This window comes from Desmodus rotundus, chromosome 6, assembly GCF_022682495.2.
Source record: "Desmodus rotundus isolate HL8 chromosome 6, HLdesRot8A.1, whole genome shotgun sequence".
NCBI lineage: Eukaryota > Metazoa > Chordata > Mammalia > Chiroptera > Phyllostomidae > Desmodus > Desmodus rotundus.
This window is the reverse complement of record NC_071392.1, coordinates 85,132,661-85,160,073: the sequence shown is the minus strand read 5'-3', so window position 1 is coordinate 85,160,073 and position 27,413 is coordinate 85,132,661. Positions and strand designations below refer to the sequence as shown.

Genomic DNA, 27,413 nt, shown 5'->3' with positions numbered 1-27,413 from the left:
CCTTATCAGTAATGCAGGATGATCCCACTCACATCTTGACTCCATTCAACACCTGATTTACACTCACAGGTAGTTTCAGCTGTGGGCAGAGATTGGGTGTGACGTTTCCCCCGACAACCAGCAGCAGACCATTTCAAATGGCATGCATTGATGCTACTTAGGAGCAGACCCTGTTGATGGGTCCTTGAGGGGGATGAACCACAGCCCTGCAGTTTTTCAGCCTGGGCAGTACTGACATATGGCGCAGAATAATTCCTCCTTGTGGGCGCTGTCGTCCTGGGCAGACAGGATGTTTAGCGGATCCGTGGTCTCTATAGACTACATGCCAGTGGCACTCATTGCCCACCCCCCAGTTATGCTAACCAACAGTGTCTCAAGACACTGCGAAATCATTTTCCTGGAAAGCAGCAGCCTCTTCATTCCTTCCTTCTGTGCTTGACCAACCTCAGGGGTTTTGGTGGGGCCACAGCGCCTCCTGGTGGTCAGAGAAGGACAGTTCTCAGTCTCAGGGCCCAGTGGGCCAGGCTTCAGTCCTTAATAATCCCAAGTCAGCAAGGACCCAGGATGAGGCCAGGAACCAGGGCAGGCACCTTCCTGGGAGGCATCTTACACACACACACACACACACACACTCACACACATTGTTTGGCAACACTGTCAATTCCTGGTGGAAACCCCTTCAAAGAGCCCCCAGTGGTTCATGTTTTCTTTAACTGATCACAGAGTCACGTCTGGAGATACAGGAGTGAACCGAAAAAAAACAAAACAAACAAAAAAACAACCAACCACTGTCCTTCCTGGAACTATCAGTGCGCTTGATTTCTTGACGGTCATAGAATGGCTACTTATTGCAGAGCACGAGTAAGACAATATTCTCTCTCACAGGATGCTTGTATTCTGAGAGGAGCTAAAGGAAACTCAGAAATTACCCTCGACTACAAATATAAAATAGATGTTGTATGGCGGTCAGGAGTATAATCAGTGTTAACACAGTTAAACACGGTTTTTCACACTGCATCCCATTTCCTCCCCTATCACACAATAGGCTGACATACAGAATTTCCAAGCCTCTGCTCAGTGTTAAAGTTCTACGGTCCTAACTGGAGACACCCTTAGATGTTTCCTAGGCTAGGGAACTGGGCTCCGGTGTCCCAAGAACCTACCTCATTGCAGCACACAGCTTATGTGTGAGGCTGTTTCAATGAAAGGGCAGGAGGGAGGGGAAATGGAAGAAGGAAGGAAATTGTAAAAAACAAAAAACAAAAAACTGACAAGAGGCTACATAGAATACTGATTTTGAATATATGAAGACATGACCATTGTTGCCAATGAGATTTCAGATGAATTATTACCTTTAGTGCGTTTTATAAGAGCTCTTGAAAAATCAGATGTGCATCATCCAACGAGATGCCCACAAACCTGCTGTAAAGAAATGTGAGCTGGTGACGTAAGGGTAGTTCCGGTTGTTTATATTTTTTTTCTAGAAGAGGTAGAAAAGGAGAATGTTTTTGTTGCCTGTCAAGAATCGTCCAAGGGATAGAATGGAATAAGGAAATGGGTTCTTCAACCCTTCTTTGCCGAACTGGAGAAGGGGAAGCCTCGACAGAAAGAACGGGTGAACGGCTGGCACTCGGGTGCCTGGGCAGGGCCAGGGTTTGATCGCAGCAACAAAGTAAAGGGGAGAAGAAACTGCAGTAACTTTAGCGTGAAGATTACTTGATCCACGAGGAGGTGGGGAGTCCTGGGCCCAGCGGGGACGAGGCTCTAGAAGAACTGGAACAGGGGGCAGTGGGCTGGAGGAGAGCAAGATGCACATTTGGACATCAGTCCTATTTGGGTCTGTCCACTATTTACACTCCTGCTCGTGCCTGGACACTTCCCCAAGGTCTGGGTGTTCCCGGGGAAAGGCATGGGTGCAGATCACAAGTGGAACCAGTCTGGAAATGCTCTACTCCATCGCTTCTCCTAGTAATCAGATCCACGTATTTCCAAACATGTATCAGAGTAATTATTAGCACATATTTGATCATGCAGTTCTATAAAGATGGTTTAGCCCTGGCTGGTGTGGCTCAGTGTGTTGAGAGCCACCCTGAGAATCAAAGGGTCGTCAGTTCAATTCCCAATCAGGGCACATGCCTGGGTTGGGGCCAGGTCCTCAGCAGGGAGCACGTGAGAAGCAGCCACACATTGATGTCTCCTTCTCTCCCTCCTTTGCCCTCTCTAAAAATAAATAAATAAATAAATAAAATATTCAAAAATATTATAAATATGGTTTAAATATTTTAGCTATTCATTTCTGAGATGACAAACCTTGTATACGCCACCCCGTGAGCTCTGGTTAGGTGGGACCCAGTGGGGCCGACACGTGCTGTCCTTACCCAGAGTCCCTGAGCCCTGCTCAGTGACACGGCCTCTTTCATAAATGCCCACAGAGAAAAACTCTTTCCACGTGCTGTGTCTCCACAAGGAAACACACACACACACGAAGAAACACCTCTGTGAGTGGCAAGGAAGCCAAGGGTCCATGACTGAACACGGCTCTCTCTTTTCTGGTCTTTGAAGGTTTGGGGGTGGGGTAGAAAATATGATCCTATATAAGTTACAGATTTAAAAAATAATCTTTTAACTCTATCTTTATTTTGAACCATCTTGGCCATATTTTATTTCCTAACTTCCTCCAGAATCTGAATTTCTTTCTCTGGATTTGTAAAACAAATTCCAGGGCTTCTATCTGCCAGACTACACATGTAACCAACAATTTTGATCCTCCGATGAACTCTCCGCCCCAAAAAAGAGTGCGCCAGCAAAGAAATTACCAATCTTCCCTCTGCCCGAGCGCCCCAGAGTGCTAGGCAAGGAGAGTAAGGTTGGAGTGAGCGTGTTGATAGAGCAAATGAACAGAAGCTCTGGTCCTCTGTTGCCCCAGAAAGCCCAGGGCTGTCCTCCCAGTGCCCAAGTCCCCCCGCGTTCCCGTGTGGTCCCCAGGTTCTCCCAGGTCTGTCAGCTGTGAGACAGCTTCGTGCTGGGCCAGGAAGGTTTGTGCACAGAACCCAGGTGACTCTCTGGGGCTGTGCTGAGCTGCTGGCGCAGAGATACAAGGCCGAGTCCTGCAGCTCCAGAGAGCTCGCCGTCAGCTCAGAGCTGTAGTCACCAAGCTGTTTCCCGGAGAATCGATCAGACATATTTCCTCTTTGTTGCTCTTCGCTCCTGTAATACTGAACGAGGAACTGGGGGCCTTGACCATGGGCCTGTTGATACCAAGAAACAGCTGTGTGGCCAGAGATTGGGGAACATGTCAGTGTCACTGTCTGTCCTCTGGGTTTCACCAGGTGTCTAGGAGTTTGCGTGACTCCAGAATCCACTGGGCCTGTGATGGAGGGAGACAGGAGCTGGAGAAAGAACAGGGCCCGGACCCTGATGGAACTGAAAAAGGATTCAGGCTCTCTCAGCATTGGAACAGAGACGTCCAACTGTGCCAAGGACATACCTGGTCCCAGCAGACAAAGCGCCACACAGCAGAGGAGCCTGGAGCTCATGGCAGGACCAGGCAGGACAGGGCAGGGGCCTCCCTGCTCAGAGCTCTTGTCCTGTGGAAGTGACAATCCGGGCACCTTCTCTGATTGGGTGTTAGGCAGTGATGTCTCTGCTCTGATGACACTGTCTCTGCTGGTTCCCTTGACCCTGGGTGCCCTGCCAGCTCCCTGGCTCAACTGATCCAGGCCCTGCTTTGTCCTGGAAAGGCTCATCTCTGACATGCGGGGCTGAGCAGAGATGACAGTGCTGAGCAGGGTTCAGGCAGCATGCCTGCCCACACAGCTCCTTTGCTTTTCCCTCAGGCAGCTGTTCCTCCACTGTGTCTGCTCCCAGGGCCTGCAGGCTGCTCCCTCCCAGCTCTGCACCCTGCACTTCCCCTTGCCAGCTCAGAGAGCCTCCCTAACCACTGCACAGCTGAACTTCCTGGCTCCCCGCTGAGACAGCACCTGCCCTTAGTGCTTATGCTATTTGACCTCCTACTGGATAGAAGCACCAAACAGGGCTGTCCTTTAACCCTTGCCATCCCAGGCAACTAGCTCTGACCCCCTGCTCTGGCCCAGGAAATTCTAGAGCTCAGCAGGTCCACAGCGCCCCTGTGTGGCATGTTGGGCAGAAACCAAGATTTTGCCTTGGCCATGATGCAAGTGGACAAGAGGCCTGGGATGTGTTGATATTAGGAATGACTTTACCATTTGCTGTTTGCACTGTACTCTTAAATGAAATGTATAAAACCTCAGTTCTGGATGATTTTGGAATTTGTATTGTCACAGAAAATATGGTGCTCGTGGAGATGGGGGATGGACTGGGGATGGACTCCCAGAGATTTTTTGAGGGTTAATAATGAACAGAAGTTGTTCTAACTTCGATGACCCCGACAGCTGACTCAAGGCAGATTATTTAGACAGGCCACTTTGCAAGATGCCCACTAATCGGCTTACACCCAAATTTAAGTAATAATAAATCTCATTGTTCCCACACTGCTAAAGAATTTATTTTCCTTCTACCCTCTCTTTTTAGAATCCATACTTGTGTGTGGGAAGGGTTTGCCTCCGTGTATTGGTAATAACACAATTCCTGTTTCCCGATAAGGGAGTGCACACGTGTGTGATTGATTTCTCTCAGTTTTTCTCTGATGACCAAGTAGGAAATAACGTATTGTAATCCTCTACACTGGTAAGCAGGGAAGACCAGGCCAGTCTGAATGAATGAAAAAGAAACAGAGGGACTTGGGAAAACAGAAACAGACCAGGTTGTGTACTAAGACCCCTGAGCGGGAGTCGGCCCTGAGAGCAGCCTGTGGTGGAAGGGGCAACCTTGGCCCGCACCTCCATCACTGCGGGAGAGTGTAGGGCACACACCCCAGCCCAGGGTGATGGGTCCGCCCAGCTTGCTCAGAATGCGTTAGAGGGCATTGCTAACGGCAGCTTTGAGTCTCCTCCAGCAACACGCCCTGCCAGCACATGTCCTCTGACTATGAATTCAGCACTGGCTCACGCACGGGTCAGCCTCAGTCCTCCTCTGGGTTTTGTTGATACCACTACGTTGCAACATGGTTCAGATCTGAGAATACTCTAAGATCAGCTTTTTTTTTTTTTTTTTTACTCTTCACCACAGAGATCTTGGCCCCTGTTTGACCTGAGCATCCATGGGTCCTGGTCAGGAAGGCTATGGAAGCTCAGCTGGAGATAAGGAAGCAAGCCATTGTCCAGGTGAAGGAAATACTGAAGATCTGGCAGGGACAAGCTCACATCAAAGTGTCCTTGTGCTCTGACTCACCAGCTCCCAGGGCCACACAACAGAGAGGCTGGTGGGCATGGCGTCAGGGAGGGAGGGTGTCCCCCTGCTCAGGGCTCTGGCTATTCTTAGGTAAGGACTGCACTCTGATCCTAGTGCCTGAGTAGACCCGTGATGTCCAGGGATCAGCCCCGCGTCTTGGAGCATGCAGGCCCGCAGGCCATGAGTGAAATACTGCAGCCGCAAAGAGCCCTCGGAGGATGGGGTTTTCAGGACAGCAGGGACAGGCTGGAAGAACTGCACATGGGTGGGACCCAGTGTCCTCTGTCACCATCAATTCAGTGCCATGGTCCCCAGGCCTGGACTCTGTGACTTGTAGTTCTGGTCAGGGGGAAAGAAACAACCCAATTGAAAGAGGGAACTATTGTCCTTAGGTGTGAGAACTGACAAGCCACGTGGAGAGGGAATGAGGGGTTTTGGAAAAAGTCTTAGGACATCTGGAGGTGGATCAGGGCTGTGACCACGTCTCACTTGGATGGAAAGAGAAGTCAGGGAAAGGGGCCTGATAGAGGGAGTCTGCTGTGGCCAGACTGTAACATGTCTCATGAAAGATTTCCCAGGGTCACAAGCAGACAGGAAGATACTGAAGAACTTGAGCTTGAGCTGTTCTGCCCAGGCACGGTCTTGGTCTAGACCAGGCCGGGCCACAGGCTGCTGTCTGTGTGGGAACTGAGCATCGCCAACCCACTGAACCGACGGGCAGGATCCTGCTCTGAGGTCTTGGGTCTCTCAGGAAGTGCCCTACTGAGCCTGGGTTGCCCCACAGCTTCCTGGCTGCACCCTGGAGGTTTCTGCTCAGGGAGAGGGTGGCTCTGCAGGGCTGTGTCTTTGCTGCTGGCACAGAGGTACAGGGCGGAGTCTTCTGGCCCCAGGGCATCCAGGTGAAGGTGTAACTGAGAGGTGTCTGGGCGTTCGGGCATGAAGCGTACTGGGACGCTGTTGTTGTCAGTGATTTCCTTATAGCTGTAGATGAACAGGAGCTCTGGCGGCTGGTGAGCTCCCTGTTTATACCAATACATAGCGTTATGTCCCAGATGTTGGTCGCATTTCAAAGACTTCTTATCTCTGGTTCCCATCACCAGGAACTTTGGTATCTGAGTAATTTCTGTCTCCATGGGGACTGTTGGGGGAAAGGGACAAAACTCAGACCAAGCCCAGAAGGAAGGGTGTTGCTGTAGCCACAGGGGAATGGCTGAGGGTCCAAGGGTAGCCCACTGGAGCCCCAGACTCACCTGCTGCCAGGAGACAGAGGGCCACACTGCAGAACAGCCAGCAGTCCATGGTGGAGTCGGGACCCCTGGCCTTGTCTAACTGTGATGCCCTGGCAGTGGGTGGCCTCTGGTCTCCTTGGCCTCGGTTGGTGGTTCTGCCTGTGATGTCACTGTCCCTGACAGTTTCCTCAGGCCCAGGGGACAGTCCTCGCCCTTCCATGCCTTGTACAGACTCTGACAGAAGGTGGATCTCAATGGACTGATCTTTGTTATTCCCCTAATAGTTGCTCTTTTTCCATTGGCTGCCTTCCTTAGTAAGTAGTCTCTCTCTGCACCTGCCTTCCCTCCAGGATCCCCTCTCAGCCACAGACCCTCTCAGTCAGGCAGGACGTCGTTTCAAACGTCGTTTCCCTCAGTGTCCAGGCTTTTGGAGCCCCTTTGCCAAATGTGTAGAGGAGGGAACATTGGATGGACCTCCGCCCGTCATTTTAAATGTGTGAATGTGATTGCGGCTCTGAACGAGGCACCCGGAAGCGTGCTGAGGAAGGTGTGGAAGGGACAACAGTCTCTGCCCCTGCATTGAGGATACAGGGCTTGTCAGGGCTTGTTGCTAACAGGTGGTTGAAAGAGAACACAAAGCGCTGGTTGAAGACAAAGGAAGATCCATTTGAAGACGATTTTAGTTTAATATCGTTGGGATGTCTACAACTGATGTTCCCAGCTGACATGAGGATGGAGCCCCAGGCCCTAGTGTCCCCCTCATCACACCCCTTCCCCGCCTCCAAACCACTCCAGTCCCCCAGCTAAGAGGTTTCAATGGAGCCACAGCTCCTCCTTGTGGCCACAGTCTCACATTCCTCAGATGTCAAGCCTCTTACCAGCCCAGGGCCAACAATGCAGACCCACTTATTCCATGGGCTGGGAGGAGCTCTGATGGGCATGCAAGCCTAGGGAAGTGTGAAGAGGAAAGAAGCATCCAGAATAACAAAAGTAGTCAGCAACAGCACCTGCTCATCCACATAGCTAGGACAGTCAATGCTTACTCAGCAGAGATGGGCTGTGTCTGGGTTCTTAGTAATGAAGGGAACACAGCCCTGCAGAAATATCCCAGCCCCTGTGGAGCTGAGAGGCCAGCTTGGTTCAACAAATGCTCACAGAGCAGCAGCCCGGAGCAACCATCGAGCGTCATGCTCACCCACAGCACTCTGCTGCTGTGAGGTCATCCAACACAGTCACAGGAAACGGGGAGGGGACCAAATGCAGTGTACGATGTCTGAGAAATGTATTCAGTGTTGAAGGTTTCAAATCACTTCATGTGTGTGGCCTTATAGATAACGATTACACGAGGGGCTGCAATGAAGTGACCCCCACAGCCCTGTCCTAGTCTGACATGTTAGAAACCAAGCCAGGCCATCATTTCTGCAAACACTTTCCAGTTTGGGACTCGTTAGGGTGACCCACCAGGCGCCGTTCCTACTTCACTACCTTGTTATGCTTGTTATCTGCTTAGTTAGTGGAGAATCATCTAATTTGTTTACAGGTGCCATTTGGCCCGTATTGAATTTTCACTTTAGAAAATTTAAATGGATGAACAAACACAAAAATGAAATGGTCCATGAACTGCTAAATTACCACACCATTTATTATTATGTTCGGTGTTTATGACCAGATTGGAATAACAAGGATTTGTATCAATCCATGGTGGGGGTAAAGAAGATCGATACCCTTGTTTCAATCAGAGAGCTGGGTTAGGTGGAAAATAGTAGTGATTTCTAATGTATAAATTCTATCAGATTTTTAATGTGGGCCAAAAGAGCAACTAAACGTAAAGGCATATGGCTTAGAATACAAGCAAAGGATGATGGATGTTCTCCCTGAACACACGGCATACGTGGCAGACGTGCAGTCCCCTACAGTTGGAGATACTCCATTCTCAGATAAGAACCTGAAGTCAGCCCTCGTTGCAAGGCTAGCATTGTTTCTATTAACCTTGCTATGATACGGACATCCACTGTGGAAAGAAGATACTCTGATGGCCCCTGTACATGAAACAGCAGAAGTCTGAATATATAACATTGCATTCCATTGCTTGGCTCCCAATAAGTTCGGAAAACTACTAGGATTACAAAACAATTGGAACTTAACTGAAACCTTGAATGATGAGGGAAAGTGAAAGGCTTGCTAGCTCTGAAACAGTAGCCAATGTAAGTGATTCTCAAATCAAGGGGTGACTGAGGCAGGTTAAAGTTATCCGATGAGGGCGTGAACCTGAAGAACGAAAACAGCCAAAGCATAGTCTGAATTGCAAGAAGGATTAATGAAAAACTGAATAGTAAACATGTAAGTAGATTCAAATTAACACTGTCGAGATAAAATAGTAATGGCACATGTAGCTTGAAGATAAATAGGAAAGACCTAACTGATTCCAAGACAGCTAGGTTTTGGAGTATAAGGTACAGAAAGGGAGCCCCAAGGATGCATGGAAGGAACTCCCTTTTTCATGACCAATTCCCACTGGGTATAGAGAGTGAGGGCTCTAGGAGGCTGAGCAGAGAACAGGTGGTGGAAGGCTGGAGAGATGAACAGAGATTTCAGAAGACTCCCACCTGATGAATATGCTGTGATTTCCTCCAAGGCCCCAGCGAGGCCATGCACTGGCAGTAAGGACACTTGCTCAGGGTCCCTAAGAGAAAGAGTCAAACTGAAATAAATCCTAGCAAATCCCACATTCAAACCTGTCAGGATGAAACTTAACCCTCCTTAGAAGAACATAACCAAATCCAGAGTCCTCATTCTGTATCATCCACAGTGCCCCACGTAAATCCCTTTATAACCCTTCATATAGACTATTTCAGTCATCTCCTACTTGTTCATTCCACCCCAAATCCATACTGCTACATGGTTAATGTACCAAAATACAGAATTGATTATGTTACCCCAGTCATGTAGGATCAAATCTAACTACTGCCCAGAGACTTATGTCCAAAGCCCTTCCTTTCCATGTCTCAAATTATCCTCCATCATCTTGCTCCGCCTTCTCTTGGAGGAGGCATCTGAGATGACAGTCAGAATAGGGAGGGATCCCTGCTCAGCTCCTGAGAGTGAGAGTCTGCAATGCAGAAGGCTACCTCTGTTGGCTCTTTGCCCTCCTCTTTCTTTCTAGCCCATCTATTGTCATGGACTCTCCTTCACCAAATATTTTTCTATGAAGCAGGGAATTCACTGATAACCCAAATTTCCCTTTGGTCTCAGAAATGTATACCTTTACCTCCTCTTTTGGCTTTCACTCATCAAACATTTTTAGCTGTTAGTGTGGTTTTGGCAATATTGTTATGTGTAACATGCGCCAATGTGTACAGCAGAGAAAGGAAAGGAACGGCTCCTTCCCTCAGTTAAGATTGTCGGTGCCTGGGACCTTTCAAGTTGGTGGAGTCCTGAGTGCCTCAGTGAACTTATTGGAAACTGCTGGTCTAGCTGGTGGGTGGAATTCTGTAAGAGTTCTGGGTGCACGAACTGCAGAGCTACCCTGTTGGGTATTATGGGCTGTGCTATAGATGAAACTCCAGCCAGGAGTCTCACAGATGGGTGTAGGGACCTCAGAATGGGAGAGCCCGTTGTCCCCACAACTTCCTGGCTGGGTCAGTGGGTTTGTGTAGAGGGAGGCGATGACTTTGCAGGGCTGTGTCTAAGCTGCTGGCACAGAGATACACAGCAGAGTCACCCAGCTCCAAGGAGTTGATGTGAAGTCTCAAATTAGCTTTGTTAGGAGATTCTGGTAAGAAGCGACTTGGAACTGTCTCATTTAGAAAAAGCTCCTTATTACTGTAGGCAAACATAACCTTGATCAATTGCTTGGAGTCTTGCTTATACCAATACATAGCATTGTGGCCCAGCTTCTGTTCACAGCTTAGGGATTTCTTATTCCCTGCCTGGGCGACGAGGTATTTTGGAGTCTGGAAAACTGCTGTGTCCAAGGGACCTGAGAAGAAAAGAGGCAGAATTCAAACAAGTCCCGGGAGGCAGCTTGTTGCTGGATTTGTGAGTAGGTTAGAGACTCCAAGTGAGTTGTGCCACCTGGCCCCACACTCACCTGCTCCCAGGAGGCAGAGGGCCACGCAGCAGAGGAGCCTGGAGCCCATGGTGTGTTCAGGCCCACAGGCAGGGCCCTAGCGAAAGTTCTTGTCTCCGGTAGTAAGAAGACCAGGCTGCCGCACTCCACAGCCTCAACACAGGCTTGGCTGTGACGTCACAGACTAGAACGATTTCCCCAGTCTCAGGCTCCCCTCAAACGGGTGCTCTTCTTTCTTCACATCCCGCCCTTGCTCCTTTCAAAGAAGTTTCAAACTGTACTGCTTTCAAAGGACTTTGGGATTTCTAGGGATAGTTGAGTGGGGTGGGCACGTTGTCTCAAGGGTGTTCATGTGATGTTATCCCTGTACAAGCCCCTGCCTCCTCCCTCTCCCTGGCCCAGCATCTGGCCACCTCCTCCCTCCCCACGCACCTGCACTCATCTGGTCTCCACAATAATTCAGGATGATCCCACTCACCTCTTGGCTCCCTTCAATGTCTGATTTATGCTCACCCGTTGTTTCAGTTGTGGGCAGAGATTGGGCAAATGGTCTCCCCCGAGAACCAGCAGCAGAACATTTCAAATGGCGTGAATTGATGGTGTTTAGGAGCAGACTCTGTTGATGGTCCTTTAGGGGGATAAACAGCAGCCTTGGGGATTTTCCCCCTCCGCAGTACTGACATATCACTCAGCATAACTCCTCCATGTGAGCGCTGTCGTCCTGGGTCTAGCAGATCGGTGGTCTCTATCTACTACACGCCAAGAGCACTCACTGACCACCCCGAGTTATGCCAACCAAAAATATCTCCAGATACTGCCAAATCGTTTTCCTGGAGAAGCAGATTATCTTCACTCCTTCTTTCTGCCTGTTACCAACCTCAGGGGTTTTGGTGGGGCCACAGCACCCCCTGGTGGTCAGCGAAGTGCAATTCTCAGTCTCAGGGCCCCGTGGGCCAGGCTCCAATCCTTAATAATCTCAAATCAGCAAGGACCAAGGGTGACGCAGGGAACTAGGGCTGCCACCTGCCATGTAGGCATCATACACACACACACACACACACACACGCACACTGTTTGACAATCCTGTCAATCCTGGTGGGAACCCCTTCAAACACAGCCCTCAGGGATTCACTTTTTTTTTTTAACGAAACACAGAGCAAGCTCTAGAGATACAGTAGTGAATTGATCAGAAGGAAATCGTAAAAAAAAAAGAAGAAAGAAAAAAAGAAAACACCCTGACAAGAGGTTACCTATAATACTGATTGTGAAGATATGTAACCATATGTAACCATTAACAAGTAGATTCCAGGAGAATTATTTACTTTAGTGTTTTTTGCAAGATCTCTTGAAAAATCAGATGCGCATGATCCAACGAGATGCCCACGAACCTGCTGTAAAGAAATGTGAGCTGGTGACGTAAGGGTAGTTCCGGTTGTTTATATTTTTTTTCTAGAAGAGGTAGAAAAGGAGAATGTTTTTGTTGCCTGTCAAGAATCGTCCAAGGGATAGAATGGAATAAGGAAATGGGTTCTTCAACCCTTCTTTGCCGAACTGGAGAAGGGGAAGCCTCGACAGAAAGAACGGGTGAACGGCTGGCACTCGGGTGCCTGCGCAGGGCCAGGGTTTGATCGCAGCAACAAAGTAAAGGGGAGAAGAAACTGCAGTAACATTAGCGTGAAGATTACTTGATCCACGAGGAGGTGGGGAGTCCTGGGCCCAGCGGGGACGAGGCTCTAGAAGAACTGGAACAGGGGGCAGTGGGCTGGAGGAGAGCAAGATGCACATTTGGACATCAGTCCTATTTGGGTCTGTCCACTATTTACACTCCTGCTCGTGCCTGGACACTTCCCCAAGGTCTGGGTGTTCCCGGGGAAAGGCATGCATGTTAGCTTGTTTAAAAGTCCAATCCGCTTTCTAGTCTAGAAACAAGACCTCCATCATTGCTTCTGCTTTGTGTGACTTCAACAAGGACATGATTCCGCCTGGGGGAGCTGCCTCCTTCCCCCAGCTCCCGAGAACTCAGCGGGAAGACCAGGCTGTGTGCTCTGGGGGGGCAAGCACAGAAGGGAAATGTCTTGCACCCAATTCTGTCACCTGGGCACAGAGTCCCAGGGAGATTCCAGTTTCATCAGACTCTGTCTCTCTCACTGGTGCTCAGAACTGGCTTCCATAACGAGGACCACAACATCACTTCCGTTCTACTCAGCTGGCTGTTGGTGCCTGCTCACTCTGACCCTGAAAAAAAATCCCCTTTCTGTCTGATAAAAATACAAAAGTCAACATACATATTGACTCTTGAAGTCACATGCCTGCAGGTGGACCAATGGCCATTGGTTTTCCAAAAGAAAATTCAGATCCCACCCAGATGGGACAGGTCGCTGCACCAGGTCATTCACCTTCATAAACGCTGAGCTCACATGGTTGCCCTGTTTAGCTGCTGAAGTCTCGTTTAGCCACTTCAAATGTTTATGCTTACTATTCCTATTGGATTATAAGTGTTTCATCTTGAAGTCATTTGAGTGTAACATGAGTAACAATTAACAAAAATTAAATGTAACACTACGATGCACAGGCTTTATTTATTAACTTTCGAACATGATGATATGTCACCTGATTTTTTTTTTTTTTGGAAGAAGCTGTAGGTGCTTTGTGGAATGAGGAAGGTCCAGGGGGACTCTGACTTCTCAAGCCTTAAGTTAAAGTTAGTCATAATTGAATTTAGAAGTATGAAGTGTGTGTTTCTGCATTTTCTGACGTTTGTAACTTCCAACTGATTTTGAAAGTGACTCATAGTACAGAAAGTTAAGAAATTTAGGTTCACACGTAGGCAAAGGAGTTGGCTGTTTTTAGCAGGTTCTTCTGCTCCATACGAAGGTGAGCCGCAAAATTAACCTTCACAGAAGGGCGAACGGTTTTCCTAGGGCTAAGGGTGAACGTGCCTGGATGGGTAGACTTTCGAGTCGGGCAGTCCGGTGGGATATATACGTATTCTGAAGCTTCCTCCTGCTGCGTACAGCTAGAGTTGACATCAAATGTAATTTTGTGGACTTCTGGGATTTTTAAGAAGCAAGGAAAATTCCAGAGGTTAAAAAAAAAAACAGGAGCCTGGAGTGAAAACGGTGAGAAGCCCTGTCTCAGATCTGGGTATTGGATGTCTGTGTTTTCTGTCTCTGGATGCTGTGGCACCAAGTGCTTTGTATGTGGGCAATTCTAGCTGCCACGAGTCACTGCATGGGAGACAGCATCCCGAAGGACGTCTGTTGCTGGCATTTTGATAGAACTGTTTTATCAAACGCAGAAGGGTTTCTTGTCGCTGCTCAGAACTCTCCTGCTCCGAGAGCTCAGAAGACCATCCAGCCAAGGGACAAGAATAAAACCCTTCCTGGCTCAACTCTGGAGTGAGGGGAGAGGGGGCCCTGGGTCTCCCTTAGCCTGGTAGTTTGATGTCCCTAGGTTAGTGCCATCTCTGCAAGGTCCCCAAGAAACTTCTGGCCTGTTAGGCTCACTGCCTGAGCTCCAGGAGCTCTCCTCCCAGCTCCACAGCCTTTTGGTTGTCTCAGAAAAGCCCGCTGCCTGCACCTGTCTGCAGGTTCCACCCTCCACCGTCCCCCCAAACCCCTTTTCTCGGTACCCCCACGCAGGCCACAGCAGCTGGTCTGGCAGCATGGGCTCTGTGCTGGGGCAGGAACACCTGCAAGTCGACACCAAGCAGAAGACCCTGCACTTAACCCCTCACATTGCAGCGCTGACTCCCGGCCCCTGCCAACCACATTCTCCCGTGTTGCAAACAAAACCAGACTTCTCCTTAACCCCCTTCCACCCTGGGGATCCTCCCAACCACTCCCTGCATCTCAGCAGAGTCACAGCTCCTGCTGGTGGCCAAAGAGAAACCGAGTGTCAGGACCTAGTTCTCCCTTCGTGGAGACAGGAGGGCAGTGGGGGACTTAGAGAGAAGGACATACAGTCAGAGGGTTGAAACTAGCCCCCAGCCCTCCCGTCTCAGAGTGAGGTCTCAGTCAGGATGAGGCTTATTGTTGTAGCTACACAGGAGCTCGGGTGATTTCTTAGCATTCTGTTCCCGCCAGCGCATAAAATCATGTCCCAAATGTCGTCTGCACTTCCATTTTAGGGCCGCTCATACTTTGATACAATGTTCTGTCTGCCAGTCTCTCCTTTTCCCTGCCCTGTTCTCTGTCACCTCAGAATTCCATCCCTAAACCCCCAATACCCCTCTCTTCTTCCTTTTTCTCTAAAACATGATTTGAAGTAAAGGCAACGGTGAGATATTTGTTTTAAAATTACTAATTTTATTTCAAGCCAGACCTGATCATTGAAACTGAGCCACCATTCAGTTTCAAGTCTGGATACGAGGCATTGAAATACTTCCTTCTCTAGCTTCTAGAGCAGGGTTGACAAGCTGCGGCCCAGAGACAAGTGTGGCCCCCCAGCCTGTTTCAATAAATGAAGTTTTACACGTGGTCGCTTTCCTGTTTCAACAGCAGAGTAACTGGGACAGGGGCCAGGCTGCCTGCAAAGCCTGAATTATTTCCTATCTAACCCTCCACAGAACATCACATGTAGCCAGAGTAGAAATGAGCCCCAGACAAATGCTACCTTTGAACAGGCTTCTCAAGGAAACCCGTGTCTGGTTTCAGCACTGACTTTACCCAGGAAGAACATTTTAGTCACTGACTTTTCATGCATGGCAAAGGGTACAAATTCAGCTTAGACACGTAGCTTAGCATCAAAGTTATTCCACAACCATATCCTTTGTACCTTGGGGTTTTTTCTATCCTGTTTACTTCAGTTTTATTTTTAAGTAAGTTTCTTAGTACATCTTTTTTCAAGGAGAGGAATTCTCATTTTAAAAATTTTTTGCACAGTGGAGCCACAGAGAGCCAGCATGGCCTCAGTGAACAGGGAGGGGTGAATCAGAGAGGTGGCTGGAGAAGCTAAGGAAAGAGAAGAGCTGGCTCCTTTGAGAGAAACAGCATGAAATTGCCTTCTGAGGCTGGTGACTTGCTCTTCCCAATACCAAAGTCAATATATTTGCTGGAGCCCAGTCAGGCTGCAATTTAGGAAAAAGTTAACGTAGTCCTCCAAGGCCACTAAGCGATGTGCATGGGAAAGAGAGGGGACAAGCACAGATTAATTAAATACAGACCCACGCCTCTGGGCCAGCATGTGGTTGAAGTGAGGAAAAGAAGACTAGGTACCAACACACTCTGCACATGTAGAATGTGGGCATTCCCCACACAGAGCTGACGGCTCTGTCTGCAGGAGGGGCCTGCAGAAGCAGAGCCACATACCACGTGGCATGCTCTGTGTTGACTGTCAACGAGAATTCATCAATGTTACCGAGATCAGAAGTTCTGCACACATAAAGTAGAGGCAAGGATATCTTTTGAGTCTGGGAGCTTGCAGCCCAATTCTGCAGGGTCCAACTTCACAGGATGACTCACTGCATTTCAGAAGGAAAAGGCATCTTGTAGGCCTGGGCTCCTTTACAATCATGCAAGGGTGTCTTCTTCAAATCTGTTCGCCCCGTTCACACCAATGACAAACCTGTGTACACAGAGAGAGAGAGACGCCTCGTGGGGCCCAGTGTTTGCCTGGCCTCTTCGGCAGGGAGCTTCATCCTAGTAGCCTTCACTTAGAACACTGATCGCTTTCACCTGACCTGCAGATCGCCTCCACTCCATCCCCTCCACACACAGCCACCGCCACGGCCCTCACCACCAGCCATCTTTAATTTTTCCCCCTCGCATTCTGCCCAACCATCTGCCTAATGTGTGGTGTGCACATCACTAGTAGCCTTCGACATGATTTCATTTTTATTTATTTATTTTAGAGAGAGAGGGGAAGGGAGGGAGAAAGAGGGGGAGAGAAACATCCATCAGTTGCCCCTCATATGTGCCCCAACTGGGGATTGAACCCGAAACTTAGGCATGTGTCCTGACTGGGAATCAAACCTGCCACCTTTCAGTCTGCAAGACCACGGCTCCAACCAACTGAGCCACACCAGCCAGGGCCAACATGCTTTTAGATAGTGCACAAAAGATCAGATTTATTTAAAGAGCTATTCTACTAAATTGCATATGTTCACGTTAATGTGCATTAGGTAAAAATTCACCAACACACAAAACATCAATGCCTTTGCTGAAGAAGAGACTCACAGGTGGGTAGGGAGGGAGTCTAGGTAAATACCAGAACATAACTATGTCCCAGGCACTCTGTGAGGTGGCTTGCATGCTCCATGCGTGACAAAGGAAGAACTGAAGCCTGGAACCCATCGCTTGGCACTTTCCCCACATCCCCACTGCTGCTTTAGGCGACTGAATCCTCCCACTACAGCCCGACAGGCCCATGTGCCTTTGCTTCAAGGTGTTTCCTTGGGAATTTGCAGTCAATCCTAGCTAACTCTCTTTATCTGGCAATCCCCACTCTCCCTCCCTGGAAGAAGGGGCAGGGGTTCCAAGTGATAAAGCCCAGAACACCCAGGAGAGAACATTCTAGGACACAGCTGCACATGAGCCAGCTATTGAGAAAGCTCTGCTCTAAGACGTTGTGTTCTCATGTTGGCCAAAACGCCTGACGAGGTTCAGGAGCAGTGTCAGGGGTGACGCAGAATCATACAACCCCCCATACTGCATCGCAGAGGTGTCAGCAATGGAAGGGAATCAAACAGGATAAGAGGTCTCTCCCTTTCTGGATCTGACCCTTCTCTTACTCCTTAGTATGTCCTGATTTTTAGGGACCAGTGAAAAGCAGCTCGCTGCCTCGTGAATCGCTCTTGCAGGAGTTTCTGTGTGCCTATAGTGTCCCGAAGCTAAAGGCACTTCCCTGCAGAGCCTGAGACGCTCCCTTGCCCACCTTCTCTCCTTAAACGAGTCATTCTCAGCTGGGGATGATTTTGACCCCTAGGGGACATTTAGCCATATGTCTGGAGACATGTTTGGTTATCATAACTGGGAGGAGGGGCCAGTGCTACTTGTAACCCAAGGCCAGGGTAGCTGATTAATATACTACAGTATGGCCCTGGCCTGGTGGCTCAGTTGGTTGGAAAGTCCTCCTGTGTACCAAAAGGTTGTGGGTTCGATTCCCAGTAAGGGCATGAACAGGAAGCAATCTATTGATGTTTCTCTTTCAATCTCCCCCACCCTTCCTTTCCTCTCTCTCTCAAATGAATAAATATGTTCTCGGGTGAGGATTAAATATATACATATATATATTTAACATGGTACAGTATGCAGGGTAGTTGCCCACAACTGTTCCCCTAAAATTATCTGGCCCAAAATGTCAATGGGGGTGAGAAAATCTTCTAGTAAATCATCTTCATATCAGCAACATTTCAAATGTAAAAGAAATAGGAACTATTTCTGGAGCAATGATTTGCTGAAGCAATGTAGCTCCCTGGCAGACTGTTCGGGTGAATCTGCGGATGTAGAAGCTGGAGGTTAGCGCTTACTGAGAGTCACATATTCTGGGTACCCCTTCTGTGCCCCATTAGTATGATAATTCCCGCTCCAGGAACCCATTTCTTGGATTTCTCAGAATTCTATATGCTCCCCAGGGTCATCCCTTAATTTGATACAGTGCAGATTGTTCTCTTTGCTCATGTTTATGGTATCACAGTGGAAGATGTGGAACTTAATATGAGGCTGCTTGAGTTTCAACCTTGTGTTGACCACTTAGGAGCTACAAAACTTTCCACAAAACACAAAACTTCTCTAAGCATCACCCTCCTCATGGAGAAAAAGGTAAAAATCTTAGGAATTGCAGGTAAATCTTAGGTAAAAATCTCAGTCACAAAGCTGTTGCTGAGGATTGGATGAGTCGATGTATGGAGATCCTGTCCACAGTGCTTGACGCGTTGTGAGCACTCCACAAATCTCGACTGTCTTATCGTTGGCCAAGGATCCTGCCATCTTGGTCTCCAGATTTTGGTGAACTTACTGGGGAAGTGTTTCCCAGTGGTTAATAGCACGGACTCTGCAGCCCGGTTTCCTGGGTTGGGATCCTGACTCTACCACATACTTGTTGTGTGATTTGGGTCAAGCTCCCTACAATTTTGTGTGACTCCGTTTTCCCATCTGTAAAGTGGGGATAACAATAGGTATTTGGTAGGGTCAGTATGAGAATTACTAAATTAACCATAGGCAGAGTATTTAGAAAAGTCCTAATATGTAGTAAGTTCTGGATAAATGTAAGTCATCATTCTTTCACTCTCCTGTTTAGATCTCTTATAATTGCAAATCAGAATAATTTTTTTCTTCTCAGGGGAATAAGTTGCTTCTGTTAGTCATGAAATGTTAACATGGACATACGAGACCAGAGCTGCCACAAGAAAAGTTATTTAATTGCAAAAGAGCCAGCATTAATTCAACATCAAGGGTGTAGTGTACAAGGTCATCTTCAGGATAAAGGTTCACAACTGGTGGAGGAACGACCAAGCACCTAAGACTTTTGCCTGGGAATCAGGACATCTGCAGCCCCATTCCCTGACCTTAGTCCAACTTACTTTTCTATTACAGGGAACAGTTCCCACCAGGTGGGGTCCACACTTGCATTCCCATAACCTTCTGCAAAAGTGGTTAATGTTTACATTTAATGGCAAATTATCTTCAATTTGATACAGAACTGAATTCTACATTGGGATTTGTGAGTTGCCCATGCAATCACCTGTCTGGCACCTGTGGCCATGGTGTCGATGACGAGCCTGGAGGTGTAAATAAATAGTGGATGAAAGCCCTTCGTCCTATGCGCATCCAGACCTGGCGAGCAACTATGAAGGCCGTCTTCCTCACTCTCCTGGGAGCTGCTGATGAGTCTCTGTTGCTAAATGAATCCATAGGTGTCCAGCACCTATTTAAGCTTGCACATCGTACTCTGGAAGACAACAGGGAATGTTGAATATAATCTCTTTTGTACTCAAGAAGCTTAAATGTAGAGACAGCAAGTGCATAGTACATATGTCTATAGATACATAAATCACACTTGTTGGGGAGAGATGGCTGAGCGGAAGTGATCAGCGCAGAGTAGGCATAAAGAGGCAGAACCTGCCCTGAGATTGAAAGTAAAAATCTACGAAGGAGAGAGGAAAGGAAAGGATAGTCAATAGTGAGGAAATGCCCTTTGACCTTGCTAAGGATTTGGGGTTAACATCCAGGACTAATGATGAATCGTGTGCCCCTTGCAGGGGCTGTGAGGATCAGACCCTGAGTCTCCCCTAGACTAAAGGGCATCTTAGCAGGGATCATCAAGGCCAACATATTTTATTTCTCATGCACAAAAGCTACGGGAAGGGTTTTATATCTCTGCTAATTAAACCTCTCCATTGTAAAAATAACAAGTCAGTCAATCACCAAATGATATAGAGAAATGACTATTTTTATGCTACTAAAACTGACTACTAAATTTTCCCAAATTGGGCAGGTATAAATTCCATACAGTGGTCTATATTCCCTGGAAATGTCTTTCTCAAAACTACTTTAAAATACATGGACAATAGGACACATATAATATAATGAAATACTTTTGGAGCCATAAGAAATCAGTATATCTGAATCAATTGAAAAATGTTGGAGAGATAATTGGGGTAAAGGGAGAAAGGTAGGAGATGGAAAACTTACAATGTTCTACACAATTATTTTCTGAAAATTTTAGGTGAGAACCTTAAAGAGGATTTCGGGGATGGTGGAGGGGGATGGAAGTACAAAATTCCCATTTTTCTTCTAGGACAGCACAGTCTCGGGTGGTTTCTAAGAGCTTTCTTTCTGTTACCTCCTGGGCGTATGCATCCTATACCAACCACCACAGACAAACATAACCCTGGGTATTGCAAAGCTTCACTGAACACCCGTTTGCATGGCTGCTGAGCACAGCTTTATTCTTAGGTAATGGGGTTCGGGACATTTATTATGTAAAGAGTCTCTTATCTGTGTGTGGGGGGGCATTACATAGGAAGCAAACAGTATACTTATCAAATTTAAAGCATAGATTAAAAATCATGCCCCTGGTCAGTATGGTTCAGCTGGTTGGAGCGTCATCCCATAAACTGAAAGTTTGCAGGTTCAATTCCCAGCCAGGGCAAATGCCTGGATTGTAGGTTTGGTTCACAGTCAGGGAGACTGAACATTGATGAGAAATATTGGTGAGATGTTTCTTTCTCTCTCTCCCCCCTTCCTCCACTCCTTTCCCCCCTCTCTAAAATCAATAAGCATGTTCTCGGGTATGGATTTAAAACAAATTAGATACTTACCACGGGATAAGTAAGGCATGTGTTAAAGGTACAGAAAAATTAGATTTTAGAAAAAATTACATTAAATATCACCATTTCCTGATTATGTGTGACAGGAAAACATTATTTGATCTTTTCTGGTTAATCTGCAAAAACTTGGAGGTGAGCCAAAATTCCAAGATGGACCAAGTTTTCTAACTTTCCTCTGTCAGTTGCTTTCCCTGATGATGACAAGATCGTCAGGGGCTACACCTGCGAGAAGAACTCCGTCCCCTACCAGGTGTCCCTGAATGCTGGCTACCACTTCTGTGGGGGCTCCCTCGTCAACAACCAGTGAGTGGGTCCACGGCACACTGCTACCAGTCATAAGTAACCAAGGCCCACATCCCTGTTCTTAGAATCAACTCGTCCCTTGGCCCTGCCACAGCCCAAGCAGGGTAAACAACAGAGTTAGGATGGAGGGATGAACATGCACGTTCTAAGAACCTCATTATCTCCCAAGGCATTGAGTGATGTGCTGAGGGACTTTCACCTGGTGCCCCTAAGAGTTCCCTGATGTCCTTCCCAGTAAAGACATGGGAGGGGAAAGAGGCAGTGTTGAAGCATACTTAGAATGAGCTTGACAGCATTAATCCTTATAGCTCACCCAGAAACGAGGCCATATGGAGGTAATAAAATACATGAAATTTCCAGGACATTGACAATAAGCAAGCTCATTCTGCTCTCATAACTCTGACTGCTGCCACGTCTCGCTACAATAATTGGTAATCCCAACCAGGGGAGAAATGGCAGGTGCCGATTCATTGCCACCAATTCCCTCATCTCCCGTTGTTTCACTGGTGTCATTGGGTTCCCATTCCTATGCCTGACAATTCCAGCAAGGGCGGGGGCTGTGAGTCTGTGGCTGCAGGGACACCCACCTAAGCAATACTCTAACTACACTGTGTCTGCTGGGACTACCTTAAGTGTACAGCTACCTGTGTGTGTGAATGCCTGAAGGGAGTGGGGTCTGTGCATATGCCCATGACTGGGGTTCACCAGTAAGGGGGAAAGCTCAAGTTGAAAACTTAGAGAACTTTGAATCCTTTCATCCAGCCAAATCCAGGTGCATCTGGGAGAGTACAACATGAGCAATTCATGGATGCTGCCAAGATCATCGGTCACCCCAAATATAATGCCAGGATCATCAATTTTGACATCATGCTGATTAAACTGAGCTCACCCGCCACCCTCAACTATTGAGTCTCCACTGGCTCTCTGCCAAGAACTTGTGCAGATGTTGGTACCCAGTGTCTCATCTCCAGTTGGGGCAACACCCAGCATGTCGGCAGTAAGTGTCACAGGAAACACAAGCACTGGGTCTGAGAATCCTGGAGGTCAAAGGCATGTGGAGGGTCAGTTAGTCCAAACTGCTACTCAAGACAAGGTTCCCAGAGAGAGTCTATGGACATATGGAGCCTTAGAACGTATTCATGGGAATGAGGGAGATTCCTTTGCTGAAAAATACAACGCAAAGGAACTGTAATAAAGATGCCAGGTAGTCAGCAGAAGTGATTAGTGATTTGCAGAGAACTGGGCACTGAGCAGTAAATAGAGCTGAGGCTAAGGGATTTGCGGCTGCCTGAGGCAAAGACCTGCTTTAGAAATGAAGTCTCTAGATTTGAGATCTTAGTCTCAGAGAGGTAACAACTTGCTGATCAAAACTCTTTGGAAGGCCTTCCAGATAAAAGCTGTTCTTCCAAAGCAGAAGTTCCTGGCAACCTGAATGAAAGCGTGGGAGTTTTGCAAAGGAGGGGAGAGATCATGGGGAAGAAATTTGCTAGGAATCCTGTGGATAATCTTCTTCTATTTTCACTCCTGTGCCCAACAGCTAACTACCCTGAGCCACCACAGTGTCTGGACACTCCCATCCTCTCTGATAGCGCTTGCCGCAAAGCCTACCCAGGCCAGATCACCAACAACATGATGTGTCTGGGCTTCCTGGAGGGTGGCAAGGACTCTTGCAGGTGAGTTCCTTCGCATTCCTTCTCTTTCCAACTCCATCTCACGCACCTCCACCCAATATCCCCTCTCCTGGAACACAGAACATTGAAAGGCTTTCTCTGGGAATGATCATGAGGCGTGAGGGGTAGGTTTGTGATAAATGACTGTCCTTCTTTTTGTCATATGAATGGTTAGAATTAAGGGTAAAATGATACACCGAAGATGATTTGCAAATAGGACATCTAAGGTGCCCTTCGGAGGAGGTCTACTATGGCAGGACACTCTCTGAAAGGAGCAGGGCTAGCAGGGCAGCCTCACATTCACCCATCCCCAGATCTTCTTGGACAACTAAGTAATGAGGAGGATCTAGAAGGGGGGAGGGGGTAAATGGGGATGCGGTATGGAGATGGAGGCTTAGATTTCCAGTGGGGAGAGAAGGGGCTTTACACAGGACCAGCAGCCTGAGGAGATAGCCCCTGGATAATGGAGGGACATTGAGACTTTACCCATCTGGGCATGGCTGAGAGTTCTGAGTGGCTTTTCCCTCTTGCTCAGGGTGAGTCCGGTGGCCCCATGGTCTGCAACGAACAGCTGCAGGGCATTGTCTCCTGGAGCTACGGCTGCACTTTGAAGGGCAAGCCTGGCATGTGCACCAAGGTCTGCAACTCCGTGAGCTGGATTCAGGACACCATAGCTGCCAACTAGGTGCACCTCCCTGCCGTACAACTTCACCTTCTTCCTATGCCTGAAGACAGCACCTAAATAAAACGTTTTGCCCCACACCCAATACGTCCAAGAACTGGCCTTGTAGGTATTCATCAGCTTTCTCTTGAAACACTGCTGTGTCAGAGGGTGGATTTAGACTGGAACTATTATATGAGGGTAGAATTTGAAAGGCTGTTTAGTTATTTATTCACCTAATCAAAATACCTTCACTGCTCGCCTACTATATGCCAGACTCTATGGGATATTGAGGAGACGAAGATGAATAAGGTGAGGGGTCGCTGTTACCATCACATTTTTAAACAGACAGTGACATAAAGTGCAGAACGTTAAAATCACCTTCCCGAAGTTATTCAGCTAGTTCATAGGAAAGCTGGGAGGAAGCCCTGGCTGTCCTTATTCCCCCACAGCGTCCCTACAGCTGCCACCCTGTGCTCCAGATACATTCTTCTCTAATCTCCATGCAACTCTGTGAGGCTGATAACAAACATCTCTAGAAAGAGAGAGCTTTTAAACTCTCAGAGTTCCTGCATTATTCAAGATTTCACCTAGTTATGTGCCAGCTGTCCAAGATCTTTCTTCTTTTCTAACTGGGACTTTATTGCTCTAGCAGGCAGCAATCTGGGCCCTTCTTCCAACACCAGTCTCTCCAGCCTCCAGCCCAAATTACATACTATTTTGAACTGTATGCAAAAAAATAAAAATGGTGTGAATGCAGATAAGATTGCAGAACATAAGTCTATTGCTTTAAGGCCATAGAAGTCTCAGTGAGAGAGAGCAGTTATTTGTTCTCTCAGTTTTATCTGGAAAGGCAGCACGGGCAGCCTGCTTTAGCTCTGCAACACCCTCCCCCAGCTCTAGGTTGTTCCACAACCATCCAGAGGATGGTAGGGAGCACGAGTCCCAACACGTGGTTTCTGTGCATATCCGGCAGGGCTCAAGGAGAAACACACAGTGGGGCCCGAGCACGGAAATACTGGAGTAGATGGGGGAGGCTTGAAAGAGGCAAGTGTTTGTGGTCCCAGTGGGCAGGTGAAGGAGAAGTGTGCCTTCATCGGTTTGCGCTGCTGTCACCAACGAACTGTAGACTTGGTGGCTTGAACAGCAGACAATTTCTCACAGTTCTGGAGGCTGGGAAGTCCAAGATCGAGTGCCAGCAGGAAGTGGTACGAAGCCACTTCCTTACAGACAGCTACCCCCTCACTTCTCCTCACAGGGCTGAGAGCTAGTTCTAACGTCTTCTTCTTATAAGGACACCAGTCCCATCGTGGGGATTCCACCCCCACATGAACTCATCTAAACCCAACTACCTCCCAAAGGCCCCAACTCCCAATACTGCCCCTTTGTATTAGGGGGTTAGGGCTTGAACACATGAATTTTCAGGGACACAAACACGCAGTCCATAATGGGTATCGTGGGGGAGGAAAGTATAGGAAGACACGTGCTCCCATAATAAATTTTCTATCCCTTTGTAACTCGGGGTGGTATACTTGCAGGGGGCAGCCCTGACCCCTCAACATCACCTGTTGCTGCCATTAGAATAAAGTCCAAATTCCTGAGCTTTGCATTCGGGGGTCTTGAACACTTGGTCATAATTAATGGGCCCTGCCTTATTTCCTGACTTCTCATTGAGTTGCTTTTATATTTGCATATGGCCTAAATTAATTACATATATAACTTCTCTTTATTAAAGTAAGTAGCCTTAGATCTACTTCACAAAACGTATCAAGCTTCTCCTCAGAAACAAATGAGTTGAAAAATTCCCATTCCCTCTGAAATGGTTTCCCACCTATCTCACTTCCATCATCGACATGCAGCTACGCACCGAACCGCCTCAGGCAGAGGGGAGACTCAGAGACCTGACGAGGGAAGTGAGCTGTGAAGAGAAGAAAGACCAGGGCAGCACAAAAAAAGTACGGAAAGGGCAAATGAACCATTTTTCTTGGTGCCACCCACAAGTCCCTTTTCAGCACATCTTGTCACTTTCTAGGTATTTTGTTTCAAAACCATTCACAGTTTGTGAATTTATATTAAGATGGAAATCTGTAAGCTCTTTAACCTAGCAGTCGACTTCTAGAAATCTATCCCATTAACATATGCATATAAAAATGTATAAATGTGAGTGTATGTTTTACGAATCACACGGTTGTAAGGAGAAGAATATCCAACTCACACGGTCTTAAAAATATGCACTAATAAAAGTTTAGAATTAGGGAGGCCTTCCAGGACGGTTTGATCCCAGCAATTCAAAACTGTTATCAAGCACCCACTTTCCTCGTGTCTGCTCTCCACATTACTGTCAGCTTCGCCCTAAGAGTAAAGCCTCAAGACAGTGCTCTCCCTTGTTTGCATCTAGGGAGAGAAATAAACAGAGTTGCTCCCAGAAGGTCTAAGAGGCTTCCTTTCCCAGAAGCACCCAGCAGATACTGCATGGTATCGCCTTAGCGGAATATGCTCACTTCCACATCCCTAAGCCGATCATTGAATGCGATTACTCTATTAACTGACAATTGAACGCACAGCATACCATCAGAGTGAGGGGCAGGCCTTTCGCTCTGTGATAAACATGACCCACAGGGTATACACTCGGTTAACAGAATAACTTAAGGGTAGTTGTCAAGAGGAGGAGGAGTGAGTGGTAAGAAGGCAGCCATAAGCTCCACTAGAATAAGCCAGGATGGTTAGCAATGCACCGTCTACCTAACCCTGAAATTCCGGCAACAACTCACATATCTAACAATAAAGCATTGATTGCATATACCCGGTGTGTCCTGTGCGGGACTCAATGTAACTCTTCTATCCATGTATCCAACCTTTTACTTGACACACGCTTATCGAGGGCCTGTTGTGTGTCTGACCCTGTTTCATGCAGTAAAGATACATTAGGGAAGAAAACAGGCAAAGCCCTGTCTCTGTGGCCTGTGCGTGCTCGCTGGGTAAACCAAAAACAAACAGAGATTATGGACTATAAGGCCGATCAATGCCCACGCTGCCCAGCAAACTGAAGAAAGGCGAGCGTGACTGGAAAGCAGGTCTGCTTCTAATATACTGCGAAAAGCACCAAGACCTATGAAAACACAGTATATTTAAAATAAAAAGCCATTTTGTAGTCAGAAGAGATAGCTCTGACCAAAACACATTTACTACAAATAAATACCTAATTCTTGATTCAATAAGATCCAGAAAGACATGGTATTTTTGTAACAAAAATGAGGAAATGTAAAGAGGGAAAAATCTGAGAGGAGGAACAGACAATGCAGAGAGACAAAAGTTTGTTTGTTTGTTTGTTTTGTCTAATTATAGTAACAGGTAATTTACTTATCACTTGCTCCTGAAAATTCTGAGGAAATGGCTCTCACCTGTCCACTTCAAGGTTATGACCCATTGCAGGCATGAAAGCTAAAGCAATATCAGCACATAGAAGCTTAGCTGTAAATTTTTTTCTTCCCGCAGGCTGTATAAACTGGGTAAAAGGAATTTACTTCTGCTTGGTACACTCCATAATCTAGTCTCTCAGTGGAGGACGCTCTGCTGAACTGGAGACACCTTAACCCCACAGGCGTGTGACAATTCTGAATCCCCGGCTCCAGGAGGAAATGTGTTCTGGGCCCTGCTGGGGCCGAACGCACAGTCTGTGCTCCGGGAACTCGCTGACGGTTTGCTGCTCGGCAGAATCTGGGACGCATTGCTCGCTCTTGCAGAGGGGCAAATATGTATTAACAACAACAAGCATTTCAAAGTATTTTCTATGTGCCACATGCTATGCTTGTGCTTTTAAAAAATATTTAATAGGTAATCCTCACAAGTACTCTATGAAGTAGGTACTAATGTTTCTCTCATTTTATAGTTTAGAATGCTA

At 47.5% G+C, this 27,413-nt stretch overlaps 1 protein-coding gene across 1 annotated transcript; it reads left to right on the top strand.

The window, feature by feature from the left end:
- The first annotated feature begins 19,395 nt into the window (after positions 1–19,395).
- LOC112299912 (cationic trypsin-3) lies at positions 19,396–23,536 on the top strand. Its single transcript, XM_053926774.1, is given in 7 exon segments — positions 19,396–19,429; positions 21,058–21,186; positions 21,189–21,210; positions 21,944–21,972; positions 21,975–22,178; positions 22,719–22,858; positions 23,387–23,536. Coding segments are annotated over 7 exon segments (708 nt in total).
- The last annotated feature ends 3,877 nt before the right edge of the window (positions 23,537–27,413 follow it).